This window comes from Primulina eburnea, chromosome 9 (genome assembly GCF_022965805.1).
Source record: "Primulina eburnea isolate SZY01 chromosome 9, ASM2296580v1, whole genome shotgun sequence".
NCBI lineage: Eukaryota > Viridiplantae > Streptophyta > Magnoliopsida > Lamiales > Gesneriaceae > Primulina > Primulina eburnea.
The window spans coordinates 6,094,968-6,115,614 of record NC_133109.1 but is presented as its reverse complement, the minus strand read 5'-3'; the positions used below and the strand labels follow the sequence as shown (position 1 = coordinate 6,115,614).

Sequence of the window (20,647 nt, the reverse complement as noted above, 5' to 3'; positions counted from 1 at the left end):
TTTAACGATGAAACACCAAACTCGTTATAAAGTTTTCGAGCAACCATCTTGTTAAATAAAAGATTCAACAAAATAGTTAATATGTAAATAATTATATAAAGAGCGATGTGGTGATATGATTAAGATCGTAAACGTAAATAAATTTTATGCTAAAAAAGATATTTATATACCATTTATCTTTCAGTTGTTTATTTTTATTTTTAAACAATCGATCCCAAGGCAAAATATTTCAAAGGTTCTCCTTACGAACGCAATTAGGGTTCGTTCCTCATCAATTCAGGTACTCGGCGAACGAAAATGGCGTTGAGGAGTTTCTACAACGAGATCAAGGGGCTGAAGGTGAAGGAGTTGCCTGCTCGTTTGAAGCCCATTTTCACCTTCAGTTTTGTCAGTAACTCTGTGAAGCGTGGACTCGACAATTACCACGCCAAGTATATCGAGACCAGTTCCATCGATCCTCTCTATCACGTGTGTTTCGGAGGAATGGCCTTGTCCTACCTCCTTGCCCTGCCTGAGGAGCGCCGTCACCTCGAGCACAAGCAACACGGTGGCCATTGATTTGACGGCCCGCCGCTCAGGTTCCGAGCATCCACTTTTTATCAATGTTCTCGTTAGCCATATAATTTTCATGGAATGCGATGCTATATTGCTGGTCATTCACTTTTAAATTGGGAAAATTAAAAATATTTATACAAGGGAATTGCTCCAGTGCTTAATTTCAGAACGTGTTGGAATCTTAATTCTCATTTAGTGGCCTTACTCGGACGGACGTCCTGGCCAATGGACTCATGCTTGTTTCACTTTGTCACTACTTGTAAAACAATTGTCTACTGAGAAGGTTCCAATAGCTTTAGATTTTAATCGACCAATTGAGTTTAGCCGTCACGATTGAATTGACTATAAATCTTGTCTGTTGGGGATTACGCTGAAGCGAGGACGATCATAATAATAATATAGTACAAAAAAATGCAGAATTAAAACAATCAACAAGAATACAAAGGTATACGTAGTTCACCCAATATAGATTCGTCTACGGAGCTACTAAAATTTTTATTGGAAGAAATATTACAAATATATACAAAACACTCAATATCTCACAATTCCAACCCATTGTATAACCGATAATAGATTTTCTTTATCTCGCACAAGAGAACCTCTACACTTAAGAAAAACACTCTTTTTTCTTTGATCTCTATTTTACAATGTTGAAAAGCTTTATTGGATGACCTGAAATGGTCGAAGGACACATCTATAAATGCAAATTCTTAGCAACAATTGAATGCACAACCTGTTATTTTTGACAAATCATGCTGCCACTACCAACATTCATAAATACAAGATGGTGGCAACTCACCTAATATTTCTCCCACTTGAAGACTTGATTCCAATAATGACTTCACACCATTAATGCAACAACTCATATCTACTCATTTATGTATGGAGTTCAGCTGAAAGTTGAACATAACTTCAGTTTGTCAATGGTCACAACTTTTGTGAGCATATCGGCTAGATTTTTACTTCCAGGAATCTTTTCAAGCATCAAGACTCTATATTCCAATATTGATTTGATGAAACGATACCGAACTTGTATATGCTTTGTCTTAGGATGATAAACAAGATTTTTGCTAAATGAATAGCACTCTGACTGTCGCAATGTAATGTGCTCCCCTCAAGCTTCTGACCCAATTCCTCCAAAAAGAATCTCAACCATACCATATTCTTGCTAGCTTCGGTAACTGCAACGTACTCCGCTTCAGTATTCGAAAACGCAACTATATTTTCAATTTAGATACCCAACTTACTGTCGTACCACCTAATATGAACACATATCCAGTGGTACTTACCCATGTCGGCATCAACAAATCTTGTAATCCCAAATTTGACCTTTTGAAGCACAACGATAAACTAGCAGTACCTTTCAAGTACTTCATAATCCATTTAACTTTTTCCGAATGTTGTTTTCCTGGATTGCTTATAAACCTGTTCACAACTCCCACTGCACGTGCTATGTCTGATCTAGTGCACACCATTGCATACATGAGGCTTCCGACTGCATAAGCATGAGGAACCTTGTTCATATAAATCTGCTCCGGCTACGTTGATGGTTATTGTGCTTTGGTTAGTTTAAAATAACTAGCCAAATGAGTACTCACCCGATCTCTTAAGATCGTCATTCTAAAGATTTGTTTGGCAACGCTTAAATCCTTCATAGCAAATTCTGTGATAAATCTTTCTTGATTTTAAACTCATGTTATCAACATATCATCTACATATAGTAGTCAAGCTTCTTCACATAACAACAGTAATCAGCCTGACACTTCAGGAAATCATTTGTACTCATGAATCTATCAAGCTTATTGTACCACTGTCTTGGAGCTTGTTTGATACAGTACAAGCTCTTCTGAAGTTTGCACACCATTTTCTCTTTTGCTCGTACTACAAATCCATGCGACTGATTTATATAAATTTCTTCGACTAGGTCACAATGAAGAAACACCTTCTTTATATCTAACTGATCTAGATGTAAATTTTATTTTGCTTTTAGTTCGAGTACAAACCTAATAGTGGTTAACTTAACTATTTGAGAGAAAATCTCAGTGTAATAATGCTTTTCTTTTGTTGAAAATCTTTTACGACAAGTCTTACCTTGTACCGCTTTATCATCGTGTTCTTCTTTTAATCGGTACACCCACTTGTTATGTAACCCCTTTTTGCCTTGCGGAATTTATGTCAACTCCCATGTTTGATTGGATGAAAGTGAATCCATCTCATCTTCCCCGGCTATCTCTCACTTAGTTTCGTACCATCTCGACAATCAACTCGATCATACAAACAATATCAAAATGGTAATCAATAGGCTTGAGGCTCAAAATGTTGTGCAATTTCATGTCATGCATTGATATTATATGCAGACAAAAAATGTGTGTATAAAATATCTTTTTTTTCACCCATCGATGTTTATGCAATGCCACAAATAATTCATTGAGACAATAAATGTCACATAAATCACGTTCATCAAATATCTAATTTTATGTGTACCTTTATATGTTACTCGATAATAACATACATTTTTTCTGATGTACTGTGGTAGGATGAACTATTTGAATCATCATTTTTCATTGCTTCTTCAAAGGTCTTCAGTTCACCCTTGTCTGTCAGCAAAATATAGTGAAATGCATGGGAGTATCTATTAGGTGGTCTAATTGTTCTCATAGATTTCATGAGTTCAATCATCAGAGTTTGTGGGTTATCATCTTGTGTAGTTGCTTCTTCATCTTCTGCTTTCGATTCATTCACAGGAATATCTATCAAGGGCACTTTATCAGTCTTCTTGACTTCAGAACATTCATCTCCAACTCCAATGGTTGAGTTGTCCTTGTACAATACTTGCTCATCGAAAATTACATCTCCTCTCAGAATATTCTTCCGATTTTGGTTATTCCAAAAACGACAACCAAACTCATTATCTCCATAACCAATATAGAAACACTCTTTGATTTCGGATCAAGTTTTCTTCTGCTAGCTGAATCAATATGAACATAGGACATCCAAACACTTTCAAGAAAGAAAGATTTTCTTCTTTGTCGTTCCATACCTTTTCGGATATTCTGTAGTCAAGCGGTACCGAATGTTCTCTGTTGATCATATATGTTGCAGTATTAACCGCATCAGCCCAGAATGATTTCATTAATGCAAAGTGTAATATCATGCTCTTAGCACGTTCATTCAGGTTTCTGTTCATTCTTTCAGCTACATCATTTTGTTGAGGTGTACCAGAAATGGTTTTTTCCATCTTGATCCCGTTCTATGCACAATATTTCTTGAACTCATCATCTTCGTACTCACCACCGATCGAAAGCACCTCACCTTCAAGTTGGTCTCATTCTCAACCATGGCTTTCTATCTTTTAAAGGTCTCATAAACATTAGATTTATTTTTCAGAAAATAACCCAAACTTTCTTGCTTGAATCGTTGATAAGTGTGACATAATATCTTGAGCCTCCAAGGGATGTCACATGGTCCTCATACATCAGTATGAACCAGCTTCAACTTTACTTCTTTCGGTTATATACTGTCTTTTGAAAAGCCCACAATTTTCTGCTTTCCAAAGATATAACTTTTACATAGCTCGTGTTCAACGGTCTTTAATTCTAGTAGCTTCCCGTTTGATGTAAGCATCTTCATTCCCTTTGCACTCATATGCCCGGACCTATAATGCCATAGACTTGAATTAGCTCCAGCAGCCACGGCTGCTAATGTATCTCTGTAACTTGAAGTCATATAAAGTGTTCCGCTTTTCTTTCCTCGAGCAACAATCATGGCTCTTTTCTTCACTTTTCAGGAACCATCAGCAAAGGTCACATTAAGGCCTTCGTCGTCTAGCTGTCCTTTTGAGATCAGATTGCGTGTCGATTTCGGTACATGCTAACTTTGTTAATTTTCCAGTCAGATCCATTTGACATATTCATCCAAACATCTCTCATGCCAATTATTTTCAAAGCTTTTCCATCTGCCAGGAAAGCTTTTCTGTAATCGCCAGTGATGTAATTATCGAATATATCGCAATTATCAGTTGTATGAAACGAAGCTTTCTATAACCCAAGAATCAATCAGGCTTTTCATGGATAATAATAGACTATCATGTACCTCCTTATTAAAAACATTTGCATTATTCTTTGTTGATTTGCAGTTTTTTTTAAGTGACCAGAGCTCAAGTACTTCAAATTCTTTTCAAAATTACTTTTTTCTTTTCCATTTCTTGACTTGGATCTCGGTTAGAACTCTTTTCGCCACTTTGTCTGTTTTCGTGATTTATAGCAGATCTCGATGATGTTCCTTCACCCGAATACTTCATGTGAACTTCTTCATCAAGAATTTGATCTCTGACATCATTGAATTGTAGCTTTCTTTTTCCGACAAAGTTGCTAACCGCTGTCAGCTTTGATTCCCAAACATTTGGTCCAAACAGTTAAAAGAATAAATGCACGAATCTTATCATCAAAATTAATTTCAACCGATGTTAGCTGAGAAACAATTGTGTTGAACTCATTGATGTGTTTAGCCATCGAAGCACTTTCTCCCATTTCTAAGTTAAATAACTTTTTCATGAGATGTATTTTGTTGTTTGCTGATCTCTTATCTTACATGTCTGATAAAATGAACATCATTTATTATGTGGTTTGTGCCCTCGCCACGTTATGTCTTACGTTTTTCGTTAGGATCAATCGTATTACACCTAACACCTGTTGGTCAAGGAGTTCCCAGTCATCATCATCAATCTTTTCCGGCTTCTTTCCTCATAGAGTTTGATGCAACTTCTTACTATACAGATAATATCCAATCTGTAACCACCAGAACGTGAAATATGTACTATCAAACTTTTTGATTTCAGGTCCCGATCCATCATCTCCGGCCATCGCTTCTCTAGCCTTAGCAAAAAATCTAAAAAATCTGTTTTGATGTAGAAGATTAGATAAAGCTACAATCATAGATCATACTAAAAAATGTAAGAAATTTTACAACAAGGCTCTGATACCAGTTGTTGGGGATTACGTCCAAACGATGACGATTATTATGATAATATATTACCAAAAAAAAAATGTGGAATCAAAACGTGCAAAGATTTACGTAGTTTATCCAATATAAGCTACGTCCACCGAGCTAAAGCAAATCTTTATTGGAAGAAATATTACAAATGTACAAAAACTCAATATCTCACCATTTCAACCCAGAGGATAACTGAAAATATATTTTCTCACACAAGAGAACCTCTACACTCGAGAAAAAACAATAATTTTTTTCTTTGATCTCTATCTAACCATTTCAACCCAGAGGATAACTGAAAATATATTTTCTCACACAAGAGAACCTTTACACTTGAGAAAAAACAATATTTTTTTATCTTTGATCTCTATTTTACAATGCTGAAAACCTATGTTGGGATGATCTGAAATGATCGAAAGACGCATCTCTTTGTAGATGCAAATTCTCATAAACAATTGAATGTGCCGCCTGTCATTTTTTACAAATCATGATGCCCCCCACTAACCATCGTAAATGCAGTATGGTGGCAATTCACATAACACCGTCTTCGGCAAGCGATCTTGTGGGCTATTAGTTGGTGTAAAAGAGAATTCATGGCCAAGATAAAACACAAGCTGTGCTAGTAAGGATGATGGCAAAACCAAGTTTATCATCTAGAGAGGAGTTAATACCATTATATACGCTACCCTTACCAATAATGAAATCGAAATGATTATCCCTGTTCTCACAGATCACCCCTAATGGTTGTTGATTATCTTCCCCTGCTATCACTTTGAAATTGGACAATCCCACAACCATCACTGCAATCTTTGCTTTTGTTTTAGCTTGGGATTCCACTCTTTCTTATCCTGTACTTTCGCTGCGTCTATTTTGTATAAGATCTTCGAGAAACCCATTTTTTAATGGGCACGGCCGGAAAAATGTGACATGGTTATGACTAATGGGTAACCTATTATTTGCTTGGAATGGTTAAAAAATCCAAAAAATTACACATAAAATTGCTTTTGGAAGGATGTTTTTATCTTTTAGCTGTACTTTTAAATTATTAATGAACATCGTTTCCTGTCAAAAAAATGAGCTCGGTACCGATCCTGCAAATAATTTCTGTTGGAAGAGTCCTTAATCCTTGACACTGTCATGCAAAGTTGTCCAAAAGGTTTTGATGGGGAAAGTACTCAGGCATACCTTTCATTTTGCGCTAATTGCTGGTATTCTTAACTTTCATCTTGTCATTTAGGATTTCTGGTGTATTGCTTGGAATGCCGATAATGATACTTTGAAATGCATAACATGATGCATTTTCAACATGTTATTTGAATTTCCTCGTTATCATTATTTTGCATGAGACTGTTGATAGACTAGATCATTGCTCTCAGAAACAATCACATTGTCCTTTTACACATCTTCGATGATGTATGCTGCATAGATTCTATGTCAAATGCTTTGCGAACGTATATATCATTGTTTCGTAGGACATAATGGAAGGAATTGCTTGTGTGGTCAGTGTGCACTGCTGCTTATTTCAGACAATGCTCTATTATACCCCCACTGAATTCCATAACATGTTTAATACATTTTAATTGCAGTTTCAGCCAAAATTCCTGGGCGGCCATTGATGCCAATGTGGGGAGCATCAATAGTTTTTTTTGTTTTTATGCATCGAAGAGAATAAAAAAGCAGCTGATGCAAATACATTTGCAAATTGATGCTACTAAATCTATGTAAAACTATTGTGATATTTGTTTTGTTAGTGTTCTTCAGGCCTTGAATTCCGGCATTTGTTTTGTTCTATTAGTATATTTTGTTGAAACTCTTTATGTATTTGACTTTTGCCTTTGAGTGTATCATTTTCTGGGAGGGGAAAAAAATTTCAATCATGTTTGTACCTTTCCCTTGCAACGAAGATTCTCCTCAACTTCTTCAAGGAGTAGCTGAATCCACCTTTCTGTCCAAGCTCCGCAGCCTCTGTCACCTCCATGCATGCATAATGGTCTTAAATTATTTTCAAAGGATGGCATCTAAATAGGATTACTATTAATTAAAACAAAAAAAAATCATAATTAAGAATCATTTGATGGTAATTATGGTTGAAGTATTTGATTAAATGTTTGTAGAGTTAATCGAGACTCAACCAATGGAGAGTCATTACTTTGGTATTAATATAAAGATACTCCTCTATATCAAATAAAAAAGAGTCATTATTTTGGTATTTTTCTTTTCTTTCAAGTATTTATAATATAATATAATTCTAATAAAGATGGATATTTCACAAAAATAATCAAGAATTTATAAGTTCACGTTGTAATTCTTTGCCTGTTTTTCGAGAGATGACGTATGAAAGCTTTGGTATTTGATTTTGACACGTCATCTCTCCACAAAACAGACAAAAAGCTGCAATATAAACAGGTTTGGTTAATTAGGTTTTTACAATTCATAGGTAATAAACTTTGGTGTGTTAAAATTGAACATATACCAACAAAATACAAAACCTACGTAATGTCTTGAACTACAATATTGAGATACAATGCAATTAATTTTTAGATTTAATAGTACGTTGTTTCACGAATCTTTATCTGTGAGACTACTGAATTTTATTAATATTTATAATTAAAAATAATATTCTTAATATTAAAAATATTATTTTTTTTGTAAATGACCAAATAAAAATATATTTCATAAAATAAACTTTTATAAAATTGTCTACAAAGTTTTTGAATATATTGAATATATCGAACCTCCCACGCCGCAGTTGATTTACAACCCGTGAATTCCAATTTCTCTTCAAATAATTCTCGTAGACGAATCGAGCAACCATCCTGAGATTGTGTAGAATTTTATTGAGATGCGACGCTTGATTTGAAGTGATCTTCGTCCATCTCGAATGAATTGCGGATTGGGTTTCAATAAGGCGGAATGAATTGCGGATTGGGGTTCAATCTGAGTAGGAGGTGGAATGAATGTTGAATCTTTTTGGTTTCATCTGGAGTCATAGTGATGAAGAAGTTAGCTGCGGCTAAGCATAGAACCACAACCAAATACGCGTTGTTATTGGTAGGACTGTTGGGAGCATTTCTTCTTGCAGATCTACTTTGGGCATCCTCATCGTCTTCTACTTCCGTCAATTTGCCTCTACGAGATTCCGCTACTTTTCTCCTTCCACATCTCATTCAATCTAATCGTACCTCTCCAATTAAGGTTTGTGTGTGTTTTTGTGTATTGATTGATCACATTTTAATATGTACGAGTGATTGCTTTTTGCTTACTTACATTAGTATTGAATGTATCAATTATCTATCCGGCAGGAAGCGCCTGAGCAGAATAACAAGGAAGTTGTACCTGGAAGGGTCTTGTCAGCAACGTTTGCCGATTTACCAGCTCCCGAGTTAAAATGGGATAAGATGGCAACAGCGCCAGTGCCTCGGCTTGATGGTGCGGCAATACAAATCAAGAATCTTCTTTTTGTATTTGCTGGATATGGAACCATTGATTACGTGAGGATCTGATCTGCTTTCTCACACCATTATACCATTTGATGCATATGTAAACTTCTGTTGCATCAGTTTAAGAGTTTTTACAATGATGTAACATCAAGAAAAGTGAATTAGTCTAGCATTAGCACAATAGTCTGATGGATCCATGCATTGAAACTTTTGCCTATATTTTTTGCTGGTTAGCAACCTAATGCAACCCTCCTCCTTTACGCTGACTGGAACCAGCCATGGTGGAGTTAGAAAAGTGAACCAGTGCACTATTCTAAAACGAATTCTATGTTCGCATATATCTTGCAGTTCCTTCCTTGTGTTTTTCTGAGTGCTTATGTGGAAACATAAAACTATGGGATTTGATGGGTTCTTTTTCTTTTTCCTCAGGTGCATTCTCACGTCGACATTTACAATTTCACTGATAACACTTGGGGAGGAAGGTTTGATATGCCAAAAGAAATGGCGCACTCACATTTAGGCATGGTAACAGATGGAAGGTACATTTATGTAGTTACTGGACAATATGGTCCTCAATGTCGGGGACCTACAGCACAAACATTTGTACTGGACACAGAGACAAAGCAATGGCGTAGCATGCCACCATTACCCGTACCCAGGTATGCCCTAGTAATGTGGTTGTAAGTGATGTTACCCTTTTGCAGTTTCAACGTTCATGGAAGAATTCTTTTTTTATTCTTTGAGGCCATGCTGGACATCTTGCCAGTTTTTGCGGCATGATTTTTTCTTTTGCCTGTTATCTGCACTCATTTCCATTATTTTTCAAAAATTCTGGACAACCGTGTAATGTGTCTCCCACAGTTTTACAAACCCTTGTTGTACATACGGTCCTGGATTGCCTCGAGGACTTGATGACAAGCTGTGCCTCCCTTTTTAGTCTCGTGATGTTTTTGTTGATATTGTTATTCTGTCTGGAAACATTTCATAACAACCAGTCTTATTCACTAGTTCAAACTTTTTATTAAAATTCGACTGACTATAGTATAATCAATGCCTTCAAGATAAAATTATAAATAAAATTTTCTTGGATTACGGTTACCAGTCTCTTGAGTGTTCTTCCAGGTATGCTCCTGCAACACAGCTTTGGAGGGGCCGACTCCATGTGATGGGGGGCAGCAAAGAGAACCGACATACACCTGCTGTAGAACATTGGAGTATTGCTGTAAAAGATGGCAAAGCCTTAGAAGAGGAATGGAGAACTGAAATCCCTATCCCTCGTGGTGGACCTCACAGGTTTTCCTGGTTGTCCTTATAGAAATTAAATATATTACTAGTTCCAGATTTTACGTCTACCTCAATATGAAATTTTTGGCTCTTTTCTCCATAGGCACCTGTTTGTTTTTTGACCGTGGTAGATTGAAAACTTCATATATGGGATTTGGTTCTACTGTTTTCTTAATAGTTTTAATTATGTGCATATATGTTGCTTATTTATGAACACAGCCTACCAGGTTACATGTTTTCCTGGCTATGATTTCAATTTTTTTAGCTAATTGTTGAGCCTCAACTTTTATTCTTATGCGTATATGCTTTGGGTTTACTAGAATTAATGAAATCCTAGAAGTTCTCAAAGATTAGTTAGATCGATTCGCAGAAAATGATTTTAGGTTTCTGACATGTTTAAACTGGCCGCATGGTAGCTATAGAAGGAAGTTCCACGGGGCTATTTTGGACTATGGCGAAAGCTTGTAGATTTTCTGTATTCTGTTGGAATTCTCTTTGTGAACATTCTAAACAAAAAATTTCTCTACTTAGTAATGTTATAATGTGTAAGGATTTAATAGTTGCAATGCCACAAATAGATTTATTTCATGATCTTTATCATTTTGACTCACATGAAACATGATAAAAAAATTTGTGACATTAGCTTCATAGTCAGTTGATGTTTCTATGTTATCAAGACGTTAGATACTGGGTGACATTTAAGCAAACTATATCTTTTGACTAATTTTTTAGCAATTTCGTAAGAATGTCTCATTCCATCAAATCCTCAATGTGACTAAAACACCTGATATTTCATATTCTTGCTTCATTTTATGCCATGTTCAGTGATGGGGATGAGGTTATGGAAGAAATTTGTAGATTCTTTAGTGGTGTTTGTAAGAATTTATTGATATCTGATTATTGATTATAACTTAAAATGATTTAGTGATTGCTCATGTGGTAGCCATTTTTAAACGTTTGCACGGTTTTCTGATTGTGGTAAATTAGAAGGGATACCAAATTACTCTTGTTAAAGACAAAATCTGTAATTTGCTTATTGACATGTTTGTTGCGTTGGTGTAGCAGTTAAGGATTTTGATTTTATCAGCTGCAACTACAACCTTGATTAATTGTGATGGTAACCAATTTTCCTATATCAAAAGCTGTCGACACATGAATTATTTAGTTTGAAGATGTCATTTACATTCCCCAATAATTTTCAGCATAACGAAATTTTCTTATTCTATTCTCGTTTGGATAATATTTTCTCATCGCAGTTTAATTATCTTAATCATGGTCTATTACTTGACTATCTGTGTAGGACATGTGTGGTGTTCAATGATCGTCTGTATGTTATGGGTGGTCAAGAAGGTGATTTCATGGCTAAACCTGGATCTCCAATTTTTAAATGCTCCCGCCGTAATGAGGTAATCTTACTTCATGTTTTTATGAATAAGCAGCTGGTTGCATGAAGGGATAGATCTGATAAAATTTCTTATTTCAATATATGATTTTTTAAAAAAATCTTAACTGCCCTACTAGATGCAGGCCAATTTCTCAAAACATATGATGTTAAAAGCGCTAGAATTTTAATGTCCTTCGTTTTCTTCTTGGTGTCTCTTCTCTAGGGTTTGCGAACTCTTCACAAAATGGCCATTTTTGGATTATAATTTGAAAGATGCGGGAACTGGTTGAAATAATAGCAAAATATTTTGACGACATTATGTTCCCAAGGGAAAAAAACAAAAGAAAAGAAAACATGATTGAAAATGTTATAATGCAAGGGAAACGCTGAAATATTATGAAAATGCCTTTTGCCTTTCGTTTGCTGTAATTCATTATGACTCTGTAGGTTTTATTTATGTAGGTTGTGTACGCTGATGTCTACATGATAGATGATGATATGAAGTGGAAAGTGCTACCTCCTATGCCGAAACCTGATTCTCATATTGAATTTGCTTGGGCGATTGTTAATAATTCGATTGTTATTGTTGGAGGTACCACGGAAAAGCATCCTGTCACCAAAAAGATGACGCTGGTTGGCGAAATATTTCAGTTTCAGTTTGATACGCTGGTATCTTCTCCATACCTTTTAAACACTTTGTCATCACTGATCCCTCGTTCTTGTTTATCTTGATTGATGGGTATATCTAGCATAGATGTGTTAAAGTGCACGTAAATTGTGCAATCTGAACAAATCGATCAATTAAAGATGAAGAACAGAGATGAGATGAACAGCTCTATAGATCAGAAAAAATGAAAGAGATGATTTTATTATTGAAGAGAACTAAAACCATTTATTTACAGTGTTCCTATTTATATATGTACAAGAGTCAAACTTGGTCAACTAACTGACTAAAAGACTATAAGACTAATAACATGAGAACACATGACACAGAGTGTAACATCCCCCCTCTAGCTTGGAGTAGATTAAGCAAACCAAGCTTGGAGAGCAGAAAACGATGTTGATCAGAACCAAGCGCCTTTGTAAAAACATCTGCTGGTTGACAGTGGGTAGAAACATGAGCTGTACTAATAATATGATCTCGGATTTTGGCGCGAATAAAGTGGCAATCAATCTCGATGTGTTTGGTTCGTTCGTGGTACAAGGGATTAGCAGCTATGTGAAGGGCTGCCTTATTGTCACAGTGAAGCATAGTAGGACTGTTAAAAGAGAGACCCATATCAGTAAGGAGTCCACGCAACCATACAATTTCACACACAGTGAAAGCCATTGATCTATATTCTGCTTCCGCCGAGGAACGAGAAACGGTACTTTGTTTCTTGGACTTCCATGAGATCGGGGATGTACCAAGTGTAATAAGATAGCCAGAGACAGACATTACGACTCATGGGACATGATGCCCAGTCCGAATCGCAATAAGCATATAGGCTAAAATCACAAGAAGCTGATAAGAAAATACCAGTGCCAGGAGACCCTTTCAAATAGCCAATTATTCTTTCTGCAGCACGCATATGAGAAGACTTCGGGGCCTGCATGAACTGACTTAAATGTTGTACAGCAAAACAGATATCGGGGCGGGTAATTGTGAGATAAATGAGGCGCCCAATAAGCCGTTGAAAAACAGTAGGATCAGGGAGAAGGGGATCTGTGGTAGAGCAAGGCTGCACTGTGGCGAAACTTTCATCAAATTCAGAAGATGTTAACTTGAGGTGTTGTTCCATAGAAGTAGGAAAAGGCTTGCAACCAGCCATGCCAGTATCGGATATCAATTCCAAGACATATTTGCGTTGATTCAAACAGATACCTTGAGTAGAACGAGCCACTTCGAGTCCCAAAAAATACTTGAGAGGACCAAGATCCTTGATAGCAAACTTAGAATGAAGATGAGATTTCAATTCGACAATAGACTCATGATCATTGCCAGAAATAACAATGTCATCCACATAAACCAAAAGAATGGTAATAAAAGAATCGCGTTGTTTAATAAACAGAGAATGATCATGCACCGACTGAGTAAAGCCATGTTGAATCATCACAGAACAGAACTTTGAATTCCATTGCCTAGAAGCTTGCTTTAGTCCATATAAAGATTTCAATAATTTGCAAGCAAAGTTCTTGTGCTGTCGTGCAATACCCGGAGGAATAGACATATAAATGTCCTCTGTGAGATCACCTTGCAAAAAAGCATTAGTGACGTCTATTTGATATAAAGGCCATCTTTTGGCAGCGGCTATCGACAAAAGGCATCTTACGGTGACAATTTTGGCAACGGGGGAAAAAGTGTCATGATAGTCTATCCCATATTGTTGAGTATAGCCCTTCGCCACAAGCCGGGCTTTGAATTTGTTAACACTACCATCCGCATTGTATTTAATTTTATAAACCCAACGACAACCAATGGGTTTTTTATCCGGAGGAAGTGGCACGATAGCCCAAGTTTTGTTGGCCTCAAGGGCTTCAATCTCAGCAGCCATAGCCTTTTGCCATCTTGGATCAGAAGAGGCTTCTTGAAACGAGGTTGGTTCGGACAAATGAGAGATGGAGGCAAGATAAGATAGATGAGTTGGAGAAATGCTGGTGTAGCTAAGGTATTTGGATAAGCCATAAGGAGTGCTGTTAGGAGATGAAGTAGACACAGCAGAACAAACAAAATCTTTAGTCCAAATGGGTGGTTTAGACTGCCTGGATGAACGTCTAGGTTCTGAAATAATTGATGAAAGAGGTGGTGAGCTAGGTAATGGTATGGGCATTGAAGGAAGTTGGACATCATCATCAGAGTTCATGTTGATAGAGGGAGGAAAAAAAAGTAGCAGGGGCAGTAGCTTCTGCAAAAAGAAATACATCTTCATGAAATACCACGTCTCGTGATATAAGAAACCTATGAGTGGTAGGATCAAGAAGCTTGAAACCTTTTTGATGGGGAGGATAACCCAAGAAAATATATGGCTTGGCACGAACGTCAAACTTGTGAATTGGGCGAAGGTTTTTTTGCAAAACAAAGACAACCAAACACCTTAATATGATCAAAGGAAGGTATTTTGTTGAATAGAGCTTCAAAAGGAGTTTTATTTTCAAGAAGTGGAGTTGGGGTTCGGTTGATTAGATAGGTTGCATGTAGAACACATTCACCCCAATAAACATCAGGTATGGATCCTTGAAATTTGAGAGCACGAGCCACATTAAGAATGTGACGGTGTTTGCGCTCTACTAACCCATTTTGTTGTGGTGTGTAAGGACACGAGCTCTGATGAATGACACCAAGATTACTGAAATATTCATTGCACTCAGTGTTAAAAAATTCAGCAGCATTGTCCGAACGAATATGTTGGATTTGGGTGTGAAAATGAGTTGACACAAAAGCAAAAAATTGTTTCAAAATGCGAAGAGTATCAGATTTAAATTGCATTAGAAATACCCAAACGCATCTCGAAAAATCGTCAACTAAGGTGAGAAAATACTGAGCACCTTCATGAGTGGAAGTGCGATGAGGACCCCATATGTCTATATGAACAAGATGAAAAATATGTGGAGATTTGTGTCTCTCAACAGATGGAAACACGGTTCTGGTTTGCTTGGCCATTGGACATATAGCACAATATTGTGAGAGTTGAGTTTGTGTAATAAAAGGCAAGCACTTCAATCGAGTAACAGACATATGACCAAATCTCTTGTGCCAAAGATCAATATTATTATTGATAGATGAAGAAACATTACAGGTTAGCAAATGTTTCAAATGTTTTGGTATAGAATCAACTGGAGTACAAGGAAAAACAGATAATGGATTCTTTTGCACAACAAGTGAGGATGGGTTGACAAGATAATACAAGCCGTCTTTCAATCTACCAATCCCCATTATCTTCCCAGTCAAGAGTTCCTGAAATAAGCAAAAAGTTGGATAGAACACCACACAACACTGGTTGTCTTTGGTGAATTGAGATATTGAGAGTAGATTAAATTTGAAATCAGGAACATGAAGAACTTTTGGTAATGTACATGAGGGTGACAGTGGAATTGAACCGGTTGAAGAAACAGAGGTAGAGTTACCATTAGGCAAACGAACTGATCCATTAGATGAAGGACATGGCTGAGGATTTTGAAGTCCAGTAGAGGTACCTAAAATATGAGCATTTGCACCACTATCCAATATCCAATCACGGCTAGCAGAAATAGACATCAAGCTAGTAACCGTACCTGCCAAATTGGCTGAATGTTCTTGCTGGACATTAGTATTCTCAAGCAGACGAATAATTTGTGCATATTGAGTAGGTGTGAAGGTGACTCTCGAAACATCAGTGGTTGCAGATGTATCACTTATAGTGTTGTGTACAGATACTCGAGGGGGCTTCAAAATGGCTTTAGTACTTTTGACTGGAGGAAATTTCTTGTGGAGTTTATGCCCCGGTGGATAGCCAATCAATCTAAAACAATTTTCCTTCAGATGTCCCGGTATGGAGCAGTGAGCACATTTAATAGTGTCAGATTGCTTGGAGGATGAAGAATAAAAAGCTGTCGTAGGAGCATCTGTTACTGATTGAAATGTCATCACATGCCTATGTGATTCTTCTTGACTAACTAGGGAATACGCTTGACTAACTGAGGGAAGTGGATTCATGAGAAGAATCTGACTTCGAATTGGACCATAACTGTCGTTAAGACCCATAAGAAACTGGATCAGCCGTTGCTGTTGCTCGTATTCAGCATAAGATCTCGAAGTAGGACATTCACAAGCAGGAGAGATCACCATTGAAGCTAACTCATCCCATAATTGTTTAAGCTTCGAAAAATAAATTGAAATGGTGCTCGATCCTTGTGATAATCGAACGATATCGCGATGAATAGCATAGATGCGTGAACCACAAATCTTATCGAACCGTTCCTTTAAATCTGCCCAAACACTAGATGCATCTTTCGCATAAACCAGGCCACAAAAAATCTCCTTGGATACAGAAGAAAATAACCAAGACAAAACAACTGCATTGCAACGCTCCCATTGATGAAGAGATGGTGAATTTGCAGCTGGTTTTCGGTACGTACCATCGACAAATCCAAGCTTATTCGTCGCGTGCAGAGCAATCTTCATGGCTCTGCTCCAAATGCCATAATTCTCCGATCCAATCAGTGGATCGAGAACAAGAGAAACTCCTGGAGCATCAGATGGATGCAAATACAGGGGATCATTAAAGCCGAAGTTTGAGATCTGAGCTGCCATTCTCGATCTAATTGTTCTACGCAGATGAATCTTCAATTATATGAATGCCGATCGATTGAAGAATCGATTGCTCTGATACCATGTTAAAGTGCACGTAAATTGTGCAATCTGAACAAATCGATCAATTAAAGATGAAGAACAGAGATGAGATTAACAGCTCTATAGATCAGAAAAAATGAAAGAGATGATTTTATTATTGAAGAGAACTAAAACCATTTATTTACAGTGTTCCTATTTATATATGTACAAGAGTCAAACTTGGTCAACTAACTGACTAAAAGACTATAAGACTAATAACATGAGAACACATGACACAGAGTGTAACAAGATGCAAATTATTCTTGATTGATGAGCATATCTAGCATGATGCAACAAGTAATGTTTCTAGCCTTGTACTCGGAACTAGTCTTCATATATTTGTATCAGGTTCATTTATTTTGAATCATTTTAACAGAAATGGTCGGTGATTGGAAAGCTCCCTTACCGAGTCAAAACCACTCTAGTAGGATTTTGGAATGGAATGCTGTATTTCACATCTGGGCAACGAGACAGAGGACCTGAGGATCCAGCGCCACGAAAGGTAATAGGTGAGATGTGGAGAACGAAGCTGATATTGTGAGAATTTTTTTCGTGGTTGCAATGGATGCCACAATATCATTAGTCGTATAAGTAGTGGTAGGTACACTTGTTTTTATTTTATTTATTGTTTTAGAAGTCCCAAGTAATGGAAGAACAAGTCCAGACCCTGTAGAATAACGACTTGAGGCAAGAGTATCAATGCTTGCTATGTTATATACAATTTTATACATCTTGCTCGTGCCATATGCCATCCGGGTCTCTACAAACATTCTCAAAAGGATAAAAGTAGACCGACAACTAAATTCGGCATATGAATGCATCTCCATATACGATCACAAAGCAGTTTAAATGGCATACCAAAAACGTTAATTGCGCAGGTACACACTGGCACATGCATGCACCTCAATATTTACATAACATTCCCCGTTGATTAGTTTTCTTCTGAGTAGTTTTGCGTTTTAAACAGCTGATTCCTTACATGGAAAGCAATACCGTTACCTCACCAGCCTATTTCTTCTTCTATACATGCGAAATCACAGAGACTAGTGTAATATAAGCTCGACCAAGAAAAATTCTCCATCGAACCTTAAGCCTGATGAACTAGCAGGCTCGACTAACCCATCAACCATTCCACCATGCACATACAAATAACACCCTGAATTATCAACACAAGCACTGTGAAATGACCTACACTTGGGTTTGTGGCCCCCCAGTGAATTCAAGCCTTCTCCATGTTTTTCTATGCTGCTGCTTTGTTGTCATCGACTCAATGTCTAAAACCCAAAAGTCATCTTTCCTATGCCTATTTGAATCTTCACCTCCGTAAATAAGAAGTCTATGTCCTATTATAAGGTTGGCAGAGTGCCCCACTCGGGGCATTGGCATAGGCACGCTGTTGCATAAATCAAACGCTAATTGAATCCATCTACCGGCTGATGAATCAAAGAGCCATACATCATTAAGCACTTCATAACTCGATCCCCTCCCTCCAAATAATATATTCTTTGCTTCATCAATATGAGTTAATGTGTGTCCCGACCGAGATGGAGGACATGGTTGAGTCAAAATTTCTCTCCACGTCCCAAAACAGACATCTTCTGCAAGATCCAGAACCCATGTGTCACATAATCTCACACCGGATGGCCCGATGCCTCCATGGATAAGCATTCTTCTATTATCAATACAGCAACCAGCATGAGCACCCCTCGGTGATGGTGGCGATGTACTCGAACAACTCACATCAAGAAGCCGCCAAGATAATTTAACATTACCAAGTCTTTCTTCAACTGTGACCTGGCCAACCCATGTGTCATTTTGGCGGACACCATGTTGATTGATCCCTCCAAACAAGACAAGATAATTGCCAACTACAACACACGAGTGACCAAACCTCCCCTTAGGAATGCCCGAACTTGTCTTTTGCCATTTTATTCTTCTCCTCTTCAACTCATCAACTCCTGCATAAGCCGTCCATGTGTCTTCGAGGTGCCTTCCTGAACCATCAAAACAGAGAGCAGCAATGACAAACAAGAAATGACAGAAATTCAGCAATCAAATTGATTGAAATAACAAGTATTTGGTCAGTTTCCCAGCATCTGCAACAATAATACTTAATAGAATGAAATTATCCAATGACTCCATCTTTATCTTTGTGAAATAAAGATAAAGGCCTTGAGAAACGAAAATACATCTAGTATAGAGTAGATGATGTTTTTCTACAACTATGGGTGATGGTTCTTTTGTCAAATGTTGAATGATAGCTCAATAATACATTTCAAAACTAGAAGCTCCTCTTTGTATGTCAGCAGAGTAACAAATCCAAGCTATCAAGATGAATGAAATTGTTGCTTTTCCTTTCTGCTGACCATGCTATACAAGTATTAAGGGTGGGGAATATCAATTCAATCTCCAATACATATGCACACTACGTTACTAGGATGACTTAATTGAAGAAATTGATCAAGAACCCTCCAGGGAGAAAGCAAGTAGAAAGAGTGATTTGGTAAGGTTAACCTCCTTCACATCCCCCACCGAACAGAACCAAGCATCCGGACACCAAATTCAGAGAATGGGAAGCTCTGGGTCTTGGGCACGGCCACTCATCATCGTCGCCCAACAAGAGACTGTGGCAATTCACAGTGTCCAACTGGTAAACCTGCCGGTACATATTCTTCCATGGAAGCTGGGACGCATCCGCTGGTGGATGTCCCCAGTCCCTCCTGTATACAGACTCCCACAGAGCATCTGAGTATGCCAAAAGATTCAACCTTTTGCATGTGGTGGCGAAGCAGAGAATTGATTGTATGGGTAAGAGGAGCAAGATCGAGAACAGTTGGTCTTGGGATAATCTTGCTATTGGAGATGAAGATACCAATGCATCCGCCATCTGTTGATGATGATTTAATAATACTTCTTCCTTTCGCTTCTTTTTCGTTCTACTGTTCGTACGAGAAAAAGGTGTGAAATTTCCTGTTCCTAATTTATTCACTATTTCCGTATCTTATTGTGCTAATTTACTAATATGCCATGGAATGTATGCACGCATGCTTTAGCTCGTGATAATAATTAATAACATGTCAAAATCAGATACGAATCGTCAATTCGACACAGGTTTAATCCGAATAAAATCAAGTTTGAGTTTGAGATTTTCGAGTTCAGATCAGATGGGGTTGGATCTAATAGCTTACCCAAAAAAAATGATCGGATTGGATAAGGTTCAAATTAACCCGAGTTGACCCCGAAAATTTTATATTTTAAAAAATATATATATAAATAATAAATATTGTTCCACATTTTTATATACTGTATGTTTAAAAAAATATTTATTATATATTTATATCATAAATTTTCATAATTTAATATTTATTTTGAACTTTTTTTAAATTTTTAAATAATTATTTATTTGATTTAGTAAATATATTTTATTTTTATACGATTAGGATTTTAAATTTAAAGCATATATATGAGATAGATTTTGTTATTGTATATTTAAATTAATTTAATTTTCTTTAAAAATAAAATCAAAATTGAGTTGATTCGGGTTGGAGTTGAGAGTTATCGGGTTAGCTCGTGTAACGTCCAAAAGCCAACCCACGTAAACCGCATGCATGCAAATGATTTAAATTACATATTTATTATACTTAATTG

The 20,647-nt window shown here is 36.9% G+C and overlaps 3 protein-coding genes across 3 annotated transcripts; 2 read left to right on the top strand and 1 right to left on the bottom strand.

Moving 5' to 3' along the window:
- Positions 1–200: 200 nt before the first annotated feature.
- LOC140841225 (uncharacterized) lies at positions 201–7,321 on the top strand. The gene is made up of 2 exons (XM_073208493.1): positions 201–578; positions 7,131–7,321. Exon 1 carries the CDS (start codon positions 298–300, stop codon positions 556–558), a length of 261 nt encoding a protein of 86 aa, XP_073064594.1. The 5' UTR covers positions 201–297; the 3' UTR covers positions 559–578; positions 7,131–7,321.
- A 932-nt stretch (positions 7,322–8,253) lies between these two features.
- LOC140841224 (kelch repeat-containing protein At3g27220) lies at positions 8,254–17,745 on the top strand. The gene is made up of 7 exons (XM_073208491.1): positions 8,254–8,739; positions 8,847–9,035; positions 9,414–9,643; positions 10,107–10,277; positions 11,569–11,674; positions 12,115–12,321; positions 17,376–17,745. Exons 1-7 carry the CDS (start codon positions 8,539–8,541, stop codon positions 17,538–17,540), a joined length of 1,269 nt encoding a protein of 422 aa, XP_073064592.1. The 5' UTR covers positions 8,254–8,538; the 3' UTR covers positions 17,541–17,745.
- LOC140841223 (F-box/kelch-repeat protein At1g51550-like) lies at positions 17,607–19,969 on the bottom strand. Its single transcript, XM_073208490.1, is given in 3 exon segments — positions 17,607–18,210; positions 18,212–18,993; positions 19,514–19,969. Coding segments are annotated over 3 exon segments (1,323 nt in total). The 5' UTR covers positions 19,887–19,969; the 3' UTR covers positions 17,607–18,042.
- Positions 19,970–20,647: the final 678 nt, after the last annotated feature.

Excerpts from the sequence above, each read along its gene's own strand:
- LOC140841225 (XM_073208493.1), top strand. The coding sequence starts at position 298 with ATGGCGTTGAGGAGTTTCTACAACGAGATCAAGGGGCTGAAGGTGAAG.
- LOC140841224 (XM_073208491.1), top strand. The coding sequence starts at position 8,539 with ATGAAGAAGTTAGCTGCGGCTAAGCATAGAACCACAACCAAATACGCG. Across the intron at positions 9,036-9,413 it reads GATATGGAACCATTGATTAC|GTGCATTCTCACGTCGACAT; the intron begins GTGAGGATCTGA and ends CTTTTTCCTCAG. Across the intron at positions 9,644-10,106 it reads CCACCATTACCCGTACCCAG|GTATGCTCCTGCAACACAGC; the intron begins GTATGCCCTAGT and ends GTGTTCTTCCAG.